This window comes from Delphinus delphis, chromosome X (genome assembly GCF_949987515.2).
Source record: "Delphinus delphis chromosome X, mDelDel1.2, whole genome shotgun sequence".
In the NCBI taxonomy this organism is placed as follows: Eukaryota; Metazoa; Chordata; class Mammalia; order Artiodactyla; family Delphinidae; genus Delphinus; species Delphinus delphis.
In genome coordinates, this window is record NC_082704.1 from 18074591 (window position 1) to 18093937 (window position 19347).

Sequence of the window (19347 nt, forward strand, 5' to 3'; positions counted from 1 at the left end):
GTGGCATGTGGTTCTGCATGGCCCCTTACCTTGGAAAAACTGCTGACACAAAACTCCTGAGATCCAAAGTGCTGGCAGTCACCTGTCGTGGACTCCTCATCAGAAAGAGGTGCTCTTCTAGCATGGGAGACACAACCAGAAAAGGGACATGAGACCTAGTCTTCAGGCCACCACCACCTTCCCCAGAACGCCCCCTGCCTGCCTGGGTTCCCATAAAATTCTCCTGTCTCGCTTCCCTTGGTGGCTTGGGGGAAATCACAAGGAACTAGGGGTGGGGGAGGTCCAGGCTGAAAACCGGAGCCTCTGTGCCCAGCTTTTCAAGTTCCTGCAAAGGAGCCTGATCTGACTAGACTCCCCTCTTTGGGCTGTGTGTCCTAGGGCTCTCACCAGGAGTGTGGAGGACCCCAGCACCTTTGCCTTGTCCCTAGAGCTTATCCATCAAGGTGACCGCCCAGGAGGTACTGAGCATTGCCAGAAGGGGAGAGGTCATTCACAGAAGATCCCAAAAGGCATGCAAACTGCTTTTCTTGTAAGTATGATCTTATTTTAAGTCTACAAGGAAAGCTGGCTGCAGGTACCATAAGGGTAACCCTTTCCTAAAACAAATAACCACCCCCATTGTGTTTCATGTTCCAAATCCAAATCATCACCTAGTCACCCGACGAGCTTGCCTAGAGCAGGTACACGTTTACTAGCGCATATAATGATACTCATCTGAGGCAGGTCACTGAGCATCAAGGGGCATTTCAAGGGCACAACTTCTTTCCCTCTAGGGTATCTCTTCCCCTTCTCTAGGGCACCAGAGAGCTCAAGCCAGCACCCTCCTCCCTACCTTTCTGCTCTTGCTTGCATCCTATCCCCTGCCAGCTCCCCCACTCCCTGCTTGGCCTCCCAGCACCACTGCATTTTCTCCCATCGCAAAGGGAAGGAAGCCTTCAAGGCTACAGACCCCGAATTCAAGTTGGTATATTGCAGAGGGAAATGCTCAAGGCCAGAGAGCTGGTTCCCAAAGGAGGAAAACTCAACTGTACCCTCACCTCCTCAAAATGTCTTCTCTAAAATTTGGGCAAGAATCTTAGAAAATGGTATATCCTGACCAAAAAAAAAAAAAAAGGTCAGACTGGGAGGGTGAAGTTGAAGAGAAGACAAACACCCCCTGGAAGTTTGGTATTTTGAGTTATAGCAAGAACGTGCCACTGCTGCCCTAGGGAAGACACCAGTGGGGCAGGAGCCATGGTGTGAGTGGCCAAGTGGAAAGCCGAGGTGCAAGAATAAAGCTCCAGAAGAAACCCTGAGATGTGGCTCCTAGGGTGCAAAGCACAGGAATGCTCTGTGCACCTCTGGGGAGCTAGACTGCCTTGGGGTTTGCCCCCCTTCTTCAGAGCCTCGCCCTGAGCTCTGCAACAGCCAGGGAAGAAGCCAGTAGCTGCCTCACCAGCCATCCTAACCAAAGGGCAGTCAGGGCGCCCACAACCAACCCCCACAAGAACTAACTCCTTCCCTCCCACTGGAACAGGGCACTGTTGATGGACCCCAAAATTGTACCTGGGGCAAGAGAAGCAAAAAAGGCAAGGGGATCACCGCGGGCCTCTCCCCATCTTTTCAGGGCTCCAGAAGGGACTAACCAGGGGGGAAAGGCTTGTTCCCTTTAAAAGGCATCTAGGCTGGCAGAAGTGGGAGGGTTCCACTGCTGGCAGTGACTGCTGGTGACAAACAGAAATGATCATAAGAAGAGAGCAGGGCTGGAGATGCAGTCAGGGGTCCCGAGGAAGGGGAGCCTGAGGGAAAGGGCAAACACACTTCGACATCAACCCCTGAGAGCCCAGAAAAGCAAGACCAATACCCAGCCTTAGGCCAGGCCAGGGATGGTTTTGCGGGGAGGATGGTGACGAGGCAAAAGGAGCGGCAGGGAACCACCCCCTTCACCAGCCCCACATGAGGGACCGCAGAGGGGAGACACTATTTCCATTTCCCCCGTCCTGACCATACAAAGGGGAGTTCAGCTGCATATTCGGCCCTCCTTGCTCGGCTCCCACCCTGCATAAAGTCACCTTGAAAGTAGACACCCTGCCTTCGAAGGCAGCCACCAGAGAACGGCAGAGCCACCGGCCCAGAGACTCTGGAGGTGGCAGCGACAACAGCAGTCCTGGCTACTCCAGCCATACCCACACCTGAGTGCCAGCCCCCAAGGCTCTGGGAAAATGCCCTGTGGCCACGTTTCAAACCCTCTGAGGAGAGAGGTGTGTAAAGCCAAGCAAACGTTAAATTGCTCCATTGAGAGAAGAGCCTGGGACAGAGACAGCTTGCAGGGCAGGGGTGCCTGGGGAGAGGAGGGTCAACCGGGCAAGATTAGGAGGGCGTGGGTGGCGGGGAAAAGGGAGCAGGGGTCAAAGCAGTCTTCAGTCAGGTCTGAAAATCAATCCCACCTTTTCTTCCCAACAGAGATGACCCTGGGCCGTTATGCTCAAGGCTTTGTTGAACTTAAACCAGAAACAGCCATAACCTTTCAGGGCTGTTTTCCTAATTATTAAGGGCTAGCACCACTGTCAAACCAGACCTTTTTCACTTCCTGTTGGGTCCTAACTACATGGCACACATCTCGCTTAGATCGCAGTCCCTGCAGACTTCCCATAGCACCCCAAGACTGCCTTCATTCCAGCCAAGGTCTCCCCCAAACACACCGTGTGAGAAATACCAGCCCTCACCTGAAACACCTACTCATCCCCCAAGCCCCGGCACAAAGGCCACTGCCTCTGGGAAGCCCTCCTGTATTCCCCCAGGAAGTTTTTCATTCTGGCCTCTAGACTCCCACGGGACCTGTACACGCCACTCAACAGCACTTACCACCAATATCCCATGACTACTGGTTTGCTCTGATTGAGTTTAATAAATGTTTGGTGAATGAAGGCATGAATGGGTACAAGAAAGGAAGCAGCAAGCAAGCAGAGGGATTTAGCTGGAGGCTTGTCTAGAGTCGGCCACCTGAGGCCAGCATAAAGCCCCTGTCCCCAGTTTCTACAGCCCTCAGCTACATCTGATGGTGCTAGGCAGGCTTCTCAAACATAACTTTAAGAGTTAACCCCCAGATGCAGCTTTACACCCAAAATGTCGAAGTTCTACAGGTGGTCAAGGGCTAAGGAAGATGGTTTTTAAATAAGGTGAGATCACATTTTAGAAATCAGCTATAGCATGGCCTGGGCTGTAGCGGGAAGGTGACAGCAACGGGTAGATGAGATCAGGAGTGACAACACTTAAAAAAGGTCATCTTAACCACTTGGCATATTTGGTAATCTAACATCCCAAGAAAGGTCCATAAGGAGGGAAAATCAGGTTCGGGCCCACTTCCTGGTCCTTTTTCAGAGGGGATTTAGAATAGACAGTAAACTAAGGTAACTTGTTCATTGATTTTTTGAAGGCTCTAGTCCAGATCTCTACATCAAAGTCTCAACTACTTATAACTAGCTGTCAATGAATACTCCCGCAAATCAATACCAGCACTCTGCCTTCCCCAGATCATCTCTTAGTTATTATCTAAGGACATACGTCATATGCAAAGGAAAATACCTTTCTCGTGCAGATCTGAGAATTTTGTCTTATTTTCCTTGATCTTGATTTTTATATTCTAAAATTAAATTCCTTTTAAGTCCATCTCTAACTTGTTCCTCAGTATAGACAGCGTTAAACCATCAGGAGCTAATGGCTTTAAAAAAATAATAAAAAGGTCTATTCTCCTAACCTGAACCTCACACAAGTACATACTTCTCCAGTTAAGAACAGAAGAAAGTAGATACACACAAAGATGCCCATTCCTTTTCCCTTCAATATTACCAACACTCTCCCACATGCACACACACCCATGCACACACTTCCAAGATTTCCCCAAGGAAATGTCAGATCTTGAGTCCCAGGAAAAGCCATATCGTTCTGTATTCTAGGTGACTGACTTGATGTATTTGGATTTCAACAGTCGATATATTGAAACCAGCAAGCATGGGGGAGTCATACCTTCTCTAAAAATGGGAGAGGCAATGCAACCATCACACACAGCTCTTTGGCCAAGGGTTATGAAAATCAAATGTAGAATCTGAAGGCCATTTTGAGTGCTCTTCACATGGGGCATGATCAGGAAATGGAACAGCCTGGTCAACCCAGTATTTTGGTGAACAGAAAACTGAAAACACACGCAGATCAGGCAAGCATCACCAACTCTCAATTTCATACGAAAACTACGTTAAGCAGTTTGATCCTCCTTTGATACTTCATAAGGATCTCACTGCGAATCATCATTAGCCTCGTGAGGCAGGAAAGTGCTGATCACCAGAATACCCACTAACAGTTTCCAGTATAAAGCTGAATGACAAAATCGCCTTTCTTCCAGGCTTAGATCAAGGACCAAAAATATCTTACACGTATCCTTGAGCACAGAACATGGATGCAGCAAATAAAACTTGCAATTGCCCAAGCTTCCCTTTAATCCACAATCTGACAGTTCTTAATGAGCAGACAAATACTAGTCGGCGAAAGGTCATCTGTTGGCCTCCTCACTTTCATCTGAACAGCGATGGCATGGCAGAGCAGGCCACTCACACAGCCCCAGCCCCAGCCCATCTCAGGAAAATTAGAAACAACCAGCAGCCTCCTCCCCAGGGTCCCCCCTCAGGCGCTGCTGCAGCTACCTCGCTAGGGAGCAGGCACCGCTCACTGGAAGCCAGCAACAGCCACCTTCCCAGCCTTCTCACCTCTCCTCGTTGATGCCACACATGCGAATCCGGTCAGAACTGGTCCAGTTGTGCACGCCGCTGTAGAGCGGTGCTGTAGAGATCATGACAGCCACTCACCACCAGCTAGGACCTGCTGTGGCCACTCCCCCTGGGGAAAAAGAACTCCCAAAAATCAAAACTTGTAACACGGACAGCTGCTTTAACCACCTTTTATGCGGAAACATTTAAATAAATAAAGGTAATTAGAGTACCAAAATGTTAAAGCAGTCTCTCACAAGCCAGCCTGCTATGGAAAATTAAGGTCCAAATGGGGATGAGGGGGCACCAGCTTTCCAGGAATCCATAGGTTTCAGGATGGAGACGAGGATGCTGTTAATCACCTAGAGTGATTAAATTATCTGAAAGACAGATATGCATGAGTGTTCGAGGAAATTCAATCTATTTCAGACAAGTGAGATGCCAGTATATTGTTCTACACACTTTTAGCCTAACCAACTACAATTAGGGGGTCATTCCCATATATGAACAGGGCATCGAAAGACTACTGGGGAATCTTTTTCTCGTCAACTCTCCAATCCATGAGTACTGAAGTATTTGAGTGACATAACCAATTTAAGCTCTCCAGAGGAAGCACATGCTTTCTTTATAAGCCCTTCAAAAATACTCATTCTAATTTCAAGTTAGGAGTTATATAGATATAATGCATATACCTAACCTGGTTTAAAGTGCCCTTCAGATCAGATGCCATACTCCTGTGCTCTGACCACAAACAAACAGAAAACAATGCTCCATCAAGAACCGCACATGTCTGCCCTTGGCCCTTCCTATCCGTCTGTCATCCCCACGACCTACCGCCCCCTTCACCAGCCAATGTCGGGTTCTCGCTGTTGACAACCACTGCACAGCCAATTCACCTTCCAGAGAAAATGAGGCATCAAGAGAAAGAGGTTTATCCAATGAGGTTGTCTTGAGACCCTCAAACTCGAATTAACTTATTAGCTAAAAGCCTTATTCATCAAAGCTCAACTGAACAAAACCCTACAGTGATCAGAATTTTATGCTGTTCTCCACTTTCCAAAGAAGTAAACCACAGTAAAATACAGTCACCTCAGGAATTTGTTTCATTTATCCTTTATACAATTTTCAGAGATTGTCCATATTCAACACAATATCACTTACTCATTCAACAAATACGTATTGACCACCTACTATGTGCTGGCACTGTCCTAGGTACTGGGGATTTAACAATTAACAAAAAAGACCAGAAATCTCTGCCTTCATGGAGCTTATATTCTAGTGGGACGAGATGGACAATAAACACGTTAAATGAGTCTGTGTTACAGTATGTTAGAAGGTGGTATAACACAGGCTAAGGGGCAAGGGCGATGGTTGGGGGTGGGGAGTGGAACGGGCTGCAACGTGTAAGTGCGTGAACCGAGTAGGCTTTGCTGAGAAGGAGACATTTAAACATCCTGAAGGAAGCAAAGAGGCGAGCCATGTGGATATCTGGGGAAGAGCATTCCAGGCAGAAGGAACAACCTTGCAAAGGTCCTTAAGGCACGAGGTGCCTGCTAAGATCAGAAAAGAGCCAGGAGGCCAGCGTGGCTGGCACAGAGGGAGCAGACAAGGGAGAGAGTCAGTGAGAGGACAGCAGGGCCACATCCCCCATTCTCTCCTTGGTCCTCATCCTACTCCTGTCCCTGTCGCATAGGATACCGCTGCCTTTGCCCCTTCCTTTGTACTTGCCCCTTTCCTGGCTTTTCAGACCCAGTGCCTGCTGGCCTATCTGGGGCCCTTCTCTCCTGCCACCCCAGAAACCTGGCCCTCGGTCTCTCCTTACCTCTGCCACCCTCTCCTATCCCCCTTCCCCTTCCCTCCCTCTTTCTCTTCCTACCCCACCCATCTCTCTGTCTCTTTCCCTTCCCCCTCCTCTCTCAATCTCTCTCTCCCATTTCTCTCTATTTCTCCTCATCATTCCCCTTCCCCCTATTATTCTCCCAGATTTCTCTGTCTTCCCCTCTCCTCTGCTTCTCTTCTCTCTCCTCCCCTGCCATGGTCCCCTCTCCTCCAATGTTCTTCCCGTTCCCACCCCTCCTGCCCCTGTCCTTTCCCTCCTTTATCTCACCTTTCTTATTTCCCCTCAGGCTCCACTCTCTCCTCCCTTTCCTCCTCCTTCCCTTCCTCCCTCCCCGCTGCCCCCCCCCCAACTCTTAGTCCTCGGGCCTCAGCCTTCAGTCTCCCTCTCTTGTCCTTCTGTCTTCCTCTGTCTCTCCTCTTCCTGTCTCTCTAGCTCAAGTCTGGCTCTCCCCAACCCCTCCGCTCCCCTCCCTCTGCCCTAAACCCCCTCCCTCTGTGTGTGTGTGTGTGTGTGTGTGTGTGTGTGTGTGTCCTGCCCCTCCTTTTCGCTTAGCTCAAGAGCTCCCACAGTTTCAACTCACCCCTTTGTGCGCTGATGACTCCCAAATCTGCATCTCTAGCCCTGACCTCTCTCCTTAGACCCAGACCAGAATTTCCAGCTGGCAGCAACTTGCTGTTAATTGGATGTCCACCGAGCCCCTCAAACTCAGTGTCTCAAACCGAACTCATTATCTGTTACCATAAACCTGCTCCCCACCCCCATACCCAGCGTGTTTCCTACCTTAGGTAATAGCGCCACCATCCCCTAGCCTGGAAATTTCAGCATTCAACTCCTTCTCTCCCCCACCACCCACATGCCATCAGGAGTCAAGCCTTAATAATGCCATCTCCATCCTCTCCTTCTACCCCTCTCACCACTGCCCTGATGCAGACCCTCATCATCTCTCGACCAGAATATTACACTAGCCTCTTAACCGGTCCCTCTGCCTCCAATCTCTTAATTCTACAATCAATTTCATCTTCTAAAGAACCAGTTCGATCACGTCACCCCCTCCCTCCTCCAAAGCTTTCAATAGCTTTCCTCTGTCTTCAGAATCAAGCCCACATTTCTTAGCACAGCATTCAGGGCCTTCCACAACCTGGTCTCAAACCTCCTGTCTAGCCTCCTCTTCAGCCACATCCTATTTCCCTGCAACCTTGCCACCCCAACTCCTGACCCTTCCCTGAAGTGGCCTCTCTTGTGTCCCCTCTTCCTTTCTGTCCTCTCTCAAAGCCTAGCTTAAATGTCATCATGTCATCTCCCCAGCCCCAGCCCCTGGTCGGTTAACTCCTCCCTCTCTGGTTCTCCTCAAACATTTCATTCCCACCCCTACCACAGCACAGATTCTTAGTCCCTCTGCTGTGTGGTTAGTTGGGGATGTGGCACATCTGTCTTGCCCCCACCCCCAGACAATCAGCTACTTACGGTAAGAAATACTGTCTTTTCTGTCTCTGGTTCTTCTGCGATATCTTACGTATAGTAAGTACTCAGTATATATGTGTTATATGGAAGTGAAACCTGGATGAGAATTGAGGTGGTGACCCTGAGAAATTACATGAAGCAAAAGAAACCTCCCTAAAAAGTATTCACCATGCTTACTGTTTAAAAAAAAAATGTATTTCAATGAAAACGCTATGCACTATCTATAGCACACCCTTCCAAGCTGCCTGATTCTAGCCCAGTTCATTGTCTTTGAGTTATTTTGCACCTTTGTAAATTGCAGGTAACTGATGGATATGCAAACTCTGTCTTGTCCCATGCAGTTTGGATTGACTTTCCTCCCCACTGTGGAAAAACCAGTTTTGCCTCCATTTGCAATTCAATTCCTTTACTCCATATAAATTTGTGCTTTTTGGACTTTTTCTTTGAACCGGCTATAACATCTGTCTGGTTCTCTTGCTGATTAACGAGTAAAATAAAATCTTTAATACGTGTTCATTTTTATATCTGTAAGAGACTCATGATTTTATCTTTTTCTGAAAGTTATCTTTAACATTCCTAAAACAGTTATGTGGGCTCACACATAATTTTAGAGAGATTTCCACAAGGGGTAAGACAAATGGGTTGACTGTCTACGTCACATCAGGTCACCGGGATCCCACTCCCTAAACATCCCGGTTGATCAAGTTTTGACTGTTTCTTAGAGTATCTTGGAATATCCCAGTTTAGGAAACAACAGCTCAGCCTGTTGGCTGACCAGCCTGGGACAGAAATCAGAGGGGGGAATCCTGGCATTTGCAAACAGAATAATGTATAAAACATCATTACCTAGATAAGGGAGTTTTTAGACCCCCCAAATCCCCAAATAACAATAACAACAACAAGAAAAGCAAGTAAAAACCAAAATAATTACCATACAATGTGCATTTTATGACCACCTAGAGAGCAAACCTGACCCTAGGCAGCCCCACTTTCACAAGATCCTGAAGATAGAGCATCTGCTTAAATCTCAACCTCCCACTCTTCCACTCTGATTTTGTCAGACCAACACCTCTTCTTACGTGAAGTCCTCTGCTGCTAATTAATAGTAGCCTTTGCGGAGGCAGGGAGGGGAGGAGAGGGGTAGAAAGCACAGTCAGGAGAGCACAGAGCTACGTGGTCTACACAAGAAGCAAAGATCGGTTCTCCCGAGCCAGAGAGTAGGCAAAGGGAACTTCTAAAGAGGCACCGGTGGCGTCAATGCCCACATAGGGCAGGAGGAGTCAAGGACAATGCACACCAACATTTCCCAAGAGTCAGAATCACCGAGGTGCTGGTTCAAAACACAGATTCATAGGTCCCAGCCCTGGAGATTCTAATCCAGTAGGCCCAGGGTTTTGTTTTGTTATTATCATATCCAATCAAATTAATAACCACTCAGCTGTACACTACGCCTCAGGAGAGGTGAGCAGAAAGGAAAAATCCTACAGACACGCCACACTTGGTAGGTTTCACTGGTGTACACACTTGGGGCCCAGCTTGCTTTTGCTCGTAGTGCCTGCACTCATGTGTGGTGTACAACTCTCCATCTCTCTCTCACTCCCTCTCTGATGGGAACCATCACATCAAAGGCAAAAGGCGAAGTTCCTAAAAGGAACTTGGAAGAAACCTGGTAATCTCAAGTGACCCAGGAAGCACAGGGATACGAAATACCGCAAAGGATTTTCCCAGATGTCACAACCATGTAATTGCTAAGAAATGAACAGCTGCACGGCCCCAGAATCGAATGCTGGTCACTGCCTGGAAGGCAGCAGGACCACTGTGAGCTGTCCCCACTTTGGGGGGAAAAACTCAAAAGACACATCCAACTCGTGGTGAGAACAAAGGGGAACACATGCTCCACCAATCCAAAGTGATAAGTGTGGCTGAAAATATAAAGAAAGAAAACTTTTTGATTTAGAAGGCACATGTACACATAAGTAGAAGGACTGACCAAGACACAAGGGAATGAATCCAAGAAGCGGGCGGCAAGAAGCAGGTAGCCAGGCACAATCACCGCACTATGAAACGGGGGAGACCAAAGAGAAATGGACTAATAGGAGAGCAATAACCTTAAAATGGTGAAAAGCGCCGCTAAGCTGAGGGCGAGCAGGTAGCAGACGAAAAACCATGATGAGGTAGAACTCTTTCCCCAAAAAATCCAAACGGAAAAAAAAAATGCTCGAAGACAAGTGCAGGTGTGAAAGGCATGAAAGAGAAGCCCATAGCATATAACAACCAAAAAAGAAAAAAATGAAATAGGGGAACCTGAAATATTTCACCATAGTGGGCCAAACTGAAACACTGGGGGGAAGCACTGAAGACAGACATTTTAGAAAAGTTTAGAGAGAATATGTTCTCAAAAGGGGAAGAACATCGAATTGTAGCCCAAGTTAGGGTTGAGAGAGCTGGTAGTAAGGGACAGTCAGCACTAAAATCTCAAAGGAGATTGTACAGATTGGGTAGACTTTTTTGGTTCTGTTTTGAAAGGAAGATGCCCAAACAAGCAGATTTCACAACAATGACAAGCTAAAGCATGTGAGGAAGAGGAGGGCATGACAGGAGGTAACAGAGCATCTATCTGACTTTTTTTTTTTTTTTTACGAAAGTAGACATTGTTAAAAACTTTTAGTTTTTACCCTTGAAAATGACCAGACAGGGGATTTCCCTGGTGGCACGGTGGCTGAGAATCCGCCTGCCACGCAGTGGTTGAGAATCCACCTGTCAGTGCAGGGGACATGGGTTCGATCCCTGGTCTGGGAAGATCCCGCATGCCGCGGAGCAGCTAAGCCCATGGGCCACAACTACTGAGCCTCCGCTCTAGAGCCCATGAGCCACAACTATTAAGCCCACGTGCTGCAACTACTGAAGCCCACACACCTAGAGCCTGTGCTCCGCAACAAGAGAAGCCACCACAATGAGAAGCCCGTGAACCGCAACGAACAGGAGCCCCCACTCGCCGCAACCAAAGAAAAGTCCACGCGCAGCAACGAAGACCCAATGCAGCCAGAAACGATAAATAAATAAAATAAAATAATAAAATTAATAAATTTATTTAAAAAAAAAAGAATCCACCTGCCAATGCAGGGGACACAGGTTCGATCCCTGGCCTGGGAAGATCCCACATGCCGCGGAGCAACTAAGCCCGTGCGCAACAACTACTGAGCCTGCACTCCAGAGTCCGTGAGCCACAACTACGAAGCCCGCGTGCCTAGGGCCCGTGCTCGCAACAAGAGAAGCCACCTCAATGAGAAGCCCGCGCACTGCAATAGAGTGGCCCCCGCTCGCCGTGGGGCTAGAGAAAGCTCACATGCAGGAACGAAGACCCAATGCAGCCAAAAATAAATAAATAAATTTATTAAAAAATAAAAGGAAAGAAAAGAAAATGACCAGACAGGGTGTTTGTTAGTCTAGTGGACCAGTTCCCCAGAATCACGTAGCTCCTTTTGTGGCCAAAGACCCCTTACGTGCAGAACAACTGGTGTTGGCAATGCATGGGATACAACTAGGACCCCTACACATAGCATGAAACCTGCCCATTTACTCCAGCTTGGACTCTGCCATCCAGACAGTAAATTAGAAACTCAAGATTAAGAAGGCCTCAGTTAAACTAAATCTGGTAGTACTCCCCCAGGACTCTTTTGGTTCACACTGTCTTGTGACCTGGAAGCAATTATGACTCTAAAAAAATGAAAGAGCCGGAAAATATTCCTCTTGAAGCCTGGCCCTGAATCTGTCCTCAAGAGGATAGGCGTGGCCAGTAGACAGTTAAAGAAGGAGGGCTGGGTCAGTGATGACTAATAAGTAAAGAAAACCAACTTTGGGACCTACTGCTCCAAGAGAAGTCCAGAGCCCTGGGGAAAGCTCCCGTAAGACAGAGGTATTCGCATTCTGATTTCACAGAAGCAAAGGAAAGGCCACCCTACTACCCCACTTTGGGAGAAGCAGCATCTAAGACACCCCCAAGGAGATCCAAGTGATCACTGGCATTGAGATCCTAGGGAACATGAAAAGGCCACGGCTTCCACCCAGTCACTGGAGTGCCTTTAGAGAGATGTCAAAATGTCTCAAAATCATTGTTTTCAATAGGAAAGTTTACACATACCCAACAAGGATAACTTTACCTGACTTTAGATATAGAACCCTCACCACAGGTCTTACCCTCCTTGTCCCTCTGCCTTCTTCCACGTGTAGGACTAGCATTCCTATTTTTCCTACTTAATTACATATCCGAAACCTCACCCCCCAATGAGGAAGTTCTTCCAACTTAAATTGTCTAATTTAATGATTTCCCATATAAGGATATTCTAATATTCTCCTCTGGCTCTCCCCTCAATATCAATATGCCCTCTTCTTTCCCTACCATTAACCAAATACCATTCCTTGAAACTCAAGAGTCCTGTATACATGCCCCAATCACTCTGCTTCCCTTTATGCAAAACAGGTTCCTCTACCACCATACACCACCACACACAAACATACAAACACACAAAATCAACTGAAAATAATCTGCTGGGCAATTGAAAGGAGGAAGGGGCCCTTTGCACTGTTCATCCCCACCTTCTATTCTAGCACTTCCTGGTTACCCTGAGTTTTTTATTTTTTTTCATCCAAATAGTTCCACGAGTTCTACTCCAAGGGATAAGTCTTATAAGGGACACTGCATCCTGTTCCCAGATGCATTCATTCCTGTATTTACCGAGAAGGCTAAGGAGTTGTCTGCACACGGCTCTAGCAAAGACACCTTCACAGACTCCATGGGTACCTCCATGTTTGAAAACCCTGCCTTATAAACATTTATGAGACTTGGATACAAAGGAATGTTAACTATCTGCTAAACGCATGAGAGCTTATTCATTCAAATGAATAAATGTCGTTACCTCCAAAGTAGTCACTTTGGGAAGCTAGACATTCATCTCAAAGCAGTGACCAAGGCTTGTGATCTCTTTGGAGCTCTCCCGGTGAGCATTACCATCCAAACCTTTCTCAAGCCAACTCACAGCCTTTTCAGTCTCCTCACACGCGCTGAATCCATCCAGAGTCATTTTGATGTTTTAAAACTGCCAACACCCATTCAGAATCATCTAATCACGAAACTGGCAATACCCTTGAAGAATGATATAAAGTTTACCGGCGGTAACCGTGGGTTTCACATCCGCGGTTGGCTGAATCGGGGATGCAAACCTCGCGCGCGAATGCGGAAGGCCGACTGTGTTCCTTCTACTCCGCTATTTTTTGTCAGGGACTTGAGCGTCCACGGATTTTCGTATCCATTTTGATATCCACGGGGGTTCCTGTAACCAATACCCCGCAGATACCAAGGGACGGCTGTACGATAGTACCCAAAGCCTAAACTGTGGGGGGCAAAACTTGGAGGGCATTTTCAGCCTCCACTTCTCAACCATCTGAGACATCTCACTATATGCAGTTACTATGTCATCTGCAAAAATTGAGAATAACACAAAAGCACTTGAACAGACCAAAGGTAATCGATTTCAGCAGTTTAGTAGGCAAAAACAAAAGTTTTAATCTCTCACGTATATTTTCATACCACCAGATCATTTTAGCTTTTCCACCCACTGCCAAGATACTTTTTTCCTATTATTCAAATAGTACTCACTTCCATTTCCTGCTGCAAGGAAATTATTTTACTCCATCTAAGGAAAATACCTCATCATAGCTTTAAACTGGACCTAGGCTCTAGGAACAAGATTTTGTGCAGCTTCTAGATGTCACAGATATCTAGAAAACCTAAACATCATGAAATTAATCAGTCCTTTTCCAAATGCAAAGCCACCTCAAAATGTCACCCTAAGTAACTAGGGTCATCCTTTGAACACTTCTCATTTCTACTAGATCAAAAAATGAGTTGGCTTTCCTCAATTTGGTCTTCAGCAGGACCATGTGAATATTTGGTGTGTCTTTCACACTCCAAAGTTGAATCATTGTAATCTGAGACTTCAATCCCTTTTGTGATGCTTCTGTGTCCTCCCTGCCATAAACTGTGACAGTGGCTCTCAGGTCCTCCATTTCAGTATACAGCATGCATGATATGGAATTTTTCACCTAAAGAGAATTCCTCCTCACCAAACTTTGGCCCTTTTTTTTTTTTTTTTTTTTTTTTGCGGTACACGGGCCTCTCACTGTTGTGGCCTCTCCCGTTGCGGAGCACAGGCTCCGGACACGCAGGCTCAGCGGCCATGGCTCACTGGCCCAGCCACTACGCGGCATGTGGGATCTTCCCGGACCGGGGCACGACCCCGTGTCCCCTGCAACGGCAGGCGGACTCTCAACCACTGCGCCACCAGGGAAGCCCTGGCCTTTTTTAAAAAAAACTCTCCTGGACCTCTTACACAAATACTTGGAGAGGCCATTATCAGCCTATTTTTTTTCTATTCTCTCACCCCAGAATATGGGCTTAACTCATTTTGTACATTTACTCATTCAAAGGTACACACACACACACACACACACACACACACAAATTAGCTCACAGAATTTCAAACTCTCAACATTGGCTCAACCTGCTACCAGTCTATAGGTTTCTCAAGGCCAGAAAAAATATTTTCTACTTCTTTTAATAGTTCCTCCCAATAGTGTCTAGCATGACACAAAGTACACAATATGCGCTAGATAATTACTTGCTAAACTACAGGGAAAAACTAAAATTCCCTCTACCCAATACAGAAACCAAGAACAACCCCAAGTAAAAAGCATTGTGTCGGGCTTCTCTGGTGGCGCAGTGTTTAAGAATCCACCTGCCAGTGCAGGGGACACGGATTCAAGCCCTGGTCTGGGAAGATCCCACATGCCATGGAGCAACTAAGCCCGTGCGCCGCAACTACTGAGGCTGTACTCTAGAGCCTGCAAGCCACAACTACTGAGCACCCGCACCTAGGGCCTGTGCTCCACAACGAGAAGCCACCACAATGAGAAGCCCGTGCACTGCAAGGAAGAGTAGCCCCTGCTCGCCGCAACTAGAGAAAGCCCGTGTGCAGCAATGAAGACCCAACGCAACCAAAAATAAATAATTAGTTAACTTTTAAAAAAAGGCATTGGGTCTTTGAATTCCTTTTACTTCCCATGATCTCTCATAAACTTTCTTTCTTCTCCTTACTTCCATGATAAAGAAACCACAGAAATAAAATAAAATTGGGCTGGGGCAAAACAATAAAGTCAACTTCCAATTATCTGTAGCTTAGCCGCAGCTAATTTTTAAACCCAGCTGACTTATGGACTGCCTTCTGCCACTTATAGTAGATGTGTGCTCAGGGAACAACTCACTTTAATATTTGCCTAAGCATAATATAAATAGGAAGGTAGATCTGCTGGGGAGGGGGACAGGTAGAGAATAATAATGCATTTCTGAAGTCAAACAGAAATTATTAATTTGTTCACTGATCTAGTTTTAAATTGGCCTGGTATCACACTCTCCCTATATTGGCATAGCTGATTGTTGGCATCAAAGTTCACTTTGGCTGCAGAGAGGGACTATATTTTACAGCCCATCGTTTTTCTCTGCCCAAAAGTTTGGTTTGGGGATACCCGAGCTATTTGAGACGTTAATCTCTCTCATCCAATCACTGATGAACATCCTTGTCATAGAGCCATACCAGACCTGGGCTCTATCTACCAGCTCTTGTAGAACTTCCAGATGTCAGAGACAGCTGGAAAGCCCAACCAGTCATAATTAAACACAGCAGCCCTTTTCAGAAAGCAATGGCTTTTTAAAATGTCACCCTGGTAAACTACGTTTGGGTCATTTCTAAAGGACGGACCAAAATGTGCCCTGAAGTTTCGACTGGATATACACCCTTCAGTTCCTGTTCTGAAATACTAAGCACGGTTACAGCACAGCTGTTAAAGAAGCTGCCACTTCCACCTCAAAGGTGGATGCAATAATGCAGTGATGAGCCAAGCTCTTTCTTCCTACCACGTCGTAAATGCTAAATATGTACTAATACAACAGGAATATGGAGAAAGAGCACAGAGAATCAAGATATAAGGGGAGCACTCAGGAGCTATTGATAGTTTTCTTTCTGCCACCATGTTTACCATAGTGTAATATAAAAAGGTAATGTCATAGGACACAGTTGAATAAGAAAAACTAGATTATACTATAATAATAGATGCCATTTATTGGGCACCTGCTATGGACCTGGCACTATAGATGCATCATCTTGTGTAATCCTCACAGCCCTGTGAGACTGGGATTATCATCTCCATTTTATAGATGAGAAAACTGAGGCTCAAGAAAGTTCCACACGACTAGGAAGTAGAAGAATGAGGACTGTAACCGAGGGCTGTTATGTCTCCAAAGGCCTCCAGATAATTCTGATGCAGGCTAAAGTCTGAGAACCACTGGACCACACTACCCCGTGCATGGTACCACCAAGTCACGCTGAGTAAAGCCTCGTCATAGTAAGACACCTAATCACCTCTCAGGTCTAGGTATAGAGTGCCTCCCCTCACTCCGGGGCTCAGAGCCACATGTAGTGCACTTCTCTATAGAACTTGGAAAAATGAAAACCTGCTTGCTCTCCTTGTCCCCGGACACCAGCATTATAACAAAACTCGACTGTACCCTTAAATGGCACTAACACTAAGATTTCTAGGCATACCTTAGCAATGAGGTAACCAAATTTTGTTTCTTAGCAGACAGTCAAAGAAGCCTAAAACACAAAACTTTGCCTGCCCCTCAGTACTCTCGATTCTTCACGGATACTTAGCTTAAGGTCTTCTTAAAATCCAAATGAAGATGTATCCTGCGTCACATACTCTCATGAATAAGCTAAAAATTACCCCGTTTTACAAATAATAAATCATCTCTCTTCAAATTCATCACAATCCATTGGGCAGGGAGAATATGACCTTGACATGCAGCCTGCAGCCACTTTTTAAACAATGATTCACTTTTTAATGTTTTATGGGGAAAGGGTGGCTTCTGCTTTAAAAAAAAAAAAAAAAAAAAAAAGAGGGAACCAGAACAGCATATTGGAATGATGGGGATAGAAAAAGAGTTAAATTTTACTCTTGACCAGAATTCAACTTTAGTTCACCAAAGAAAGTTTTCATCATAAAAGAGTGCTTTTAAGTTATGAACAGTAGGAAAGCATATGATTTAGAAGGAGAACAGTTTCTACGTTATTTTAAGGATGACCATTCAAAAACTGGCGTTAATAAAGCCTAGTTTGTATGTGAAATTATATAAAATACTGTATAGCATCCTAGTGGCCGAAAGGTAGATTACTTCTTATTACCTCCCTCTTTGGCCGGTCAGATGCTAAACCTTCTGGCAAGCAGAGACTCACACCCAACTGGAACTCCAGCATTAAGAAATTTCCTTTCTTTTGGAAAACTCAAAGGTCTAGGGCCTTCCTTCCTCCCTCATGTAATCATCAGTGGCTTCTCCTTTTCCCTGTCTATTTTATCCCAACAATTTCCACTTTCCCCAGCACTCTCTCCTTTCCACTCTAGTGTTCACTTTCCCACCCAACTCAACCATGAACTCCTCCTCTCTCAATCCCAGATGCTGGTTGACACTGGAAAACAGCTCTCTACCCTCTGAGGCCATTCTAGTCCATCTCAAACTTAGCTCAGCCTAGAAGCAATGAACCACTCCAGCTGTCCAACCCCTGATTAGCGCCTCTCCTCTATGCCCCCACCCCACCCTCCAATTCTGGCCCAAGGCTCTCAGGCCACTGTTCTTTATCCTGTTTCTTTCTGGAATTTCCATCATCCATCTCCATATATCTAGGATTCCTCCCACTTGCAGACTGGAAAAACTGGTGTATTCCCACTTTCTCCTTCTTTCAAGGCCATTCTATTTAGGACGGTTAATTCCTTCCCCCATTCAATATCCTTACTTTAGTCTAGATTTTCTAATTAATGCTTAGACTTATAAGCCCTGGATCCCAGCTAACTTCTGCTTCCTGGGCCCTCCCAGGGCAGCGGCTATCAAAGGCAAGTTTTTACCTTCCCCACACCAGCTCCCAATGACATCTGAATAAACACCTTCCTTCTTTGGCTTGTTATCCCACCCTCTTTCTCTATTCTGCATTTTTCAGCCTGTACAGTATCCCTAAACTCCCTATTTCCTTATGTGTAAATATATTTCTATTTCTTCCTACATATCAGTTTCTCTGTAGCCCTATTTTTACCCAAGATCATCCTTCTCTCTTGCCCAAACCTTACTGATTCTAGCATGGAAGTGTAAAGAGCCTTAAAGATTCTTCAAACTTTACTTTGGAAAACATTATCCTGGAGATTTCAAGGTTCCACTTTTTCCTACTTAGCCCTAACATGGAACCAGTGTGATCACCTTTCTTCCCTCTTCACTGTCCAACCAACCCACTTCTGACTTCTCTTTCTGCCTTCCTTCTTTCTAGTATTCAAGTCCTTTTCTCCCATAATTCTGTTCCCCTAAAAGAATACCCTCTAAAACCCATAATCCAGACTCATCATGTTGAGATCCTCTGCCCCCTGTACTAACCTTTTTTTTCCTATGTAGTGAATTGTAGCATGAGTAAAGCAAAGAGACATCTGGAGGAACCCCCTTTGCTTCCCAAGAAAGTTTACATCACTGAGAAAGAAAGGGATCCTCCTTGCCTCCCTATCCTCTCCTGGTAAATCAAAACAACCAACTCTACAAGTGCCCTTGGTACAGCCACCATTGCTTGTGGAAATCCCCTCCCCCTCCACTCTGCCCAATCCAGACTCCAACTGCAGAGTTTCCCAGGGACTTAGCTTTCCTCTGCCCTGTCCCAACAATTTGCCATCTCTTCCTTGTGGCCTCAAGAACTAGTCCTCCTTAACCGAGACGTCAGAGTCCTCTCCCCTTCCTTCATCAGCAACTTCTCAGGGCCATAACAAAAAGAAACCTACCTACCTTTGCTGCAAAGCTAGCAACGGGGTCAACCCTCGTAACATCAATTTGAGTAAGGCTCTGTGCCCCATGGCCTGTGCCTCTTGTCCCCTACATCCACCCCAAGAGCAGCTGCCTCAGTTGCCGTATCAAAAGATGAGACTGCCTAGCAATATCCACATAGCTTGGTCAGATGGCCATGTCCCTCCTCAACTCCATCAGCCTTCAGATTCTCTTAACTTGCATCACCAAGCCTCCTGCTCCTCCTAGCTCCCCCAGTCTTTCCTACTAACTTTGCTTCTCCATCAAAATTTTACAGGTTCCTGCCTCTGCATTTTGCTTCTATTTGGAGCCTCTGGATGATTCTTGGGATTAGGTTACCCCATTTAATCCCCCGGTGGAATCCT

At 46.2% G+C, this 19347-nt stretch overlaps 1 protein-coding gene across 1 annotated transcript in view; it reads right to left on the bottom strand.

Annotated features, from left to right (window-relative positions):
• Positions 1-19347, bottom strand: part of BCORL1 (BCL6 corepressor like 1) — a 58964-nt gene that overhangs the window by 35916 nt on the left and 3701 nt on the right. Inside the window, exons 2-3 of the mRNA XM_060001955.1 lie at positions 4740-4869; positions 30-117 (exon numbers count right to left, since the gene is read on the bottom strand). Coding sequence (XP_059857938.1) covers positions 30-117; positions 4740-4825 — 174 coding nt within the window. The 5' untranslated portion in view covers positions 4826-4869. The remainder of the gene's footprint in view (positions 1-29; positions 118-4739; positions 4870-19347) is intronic.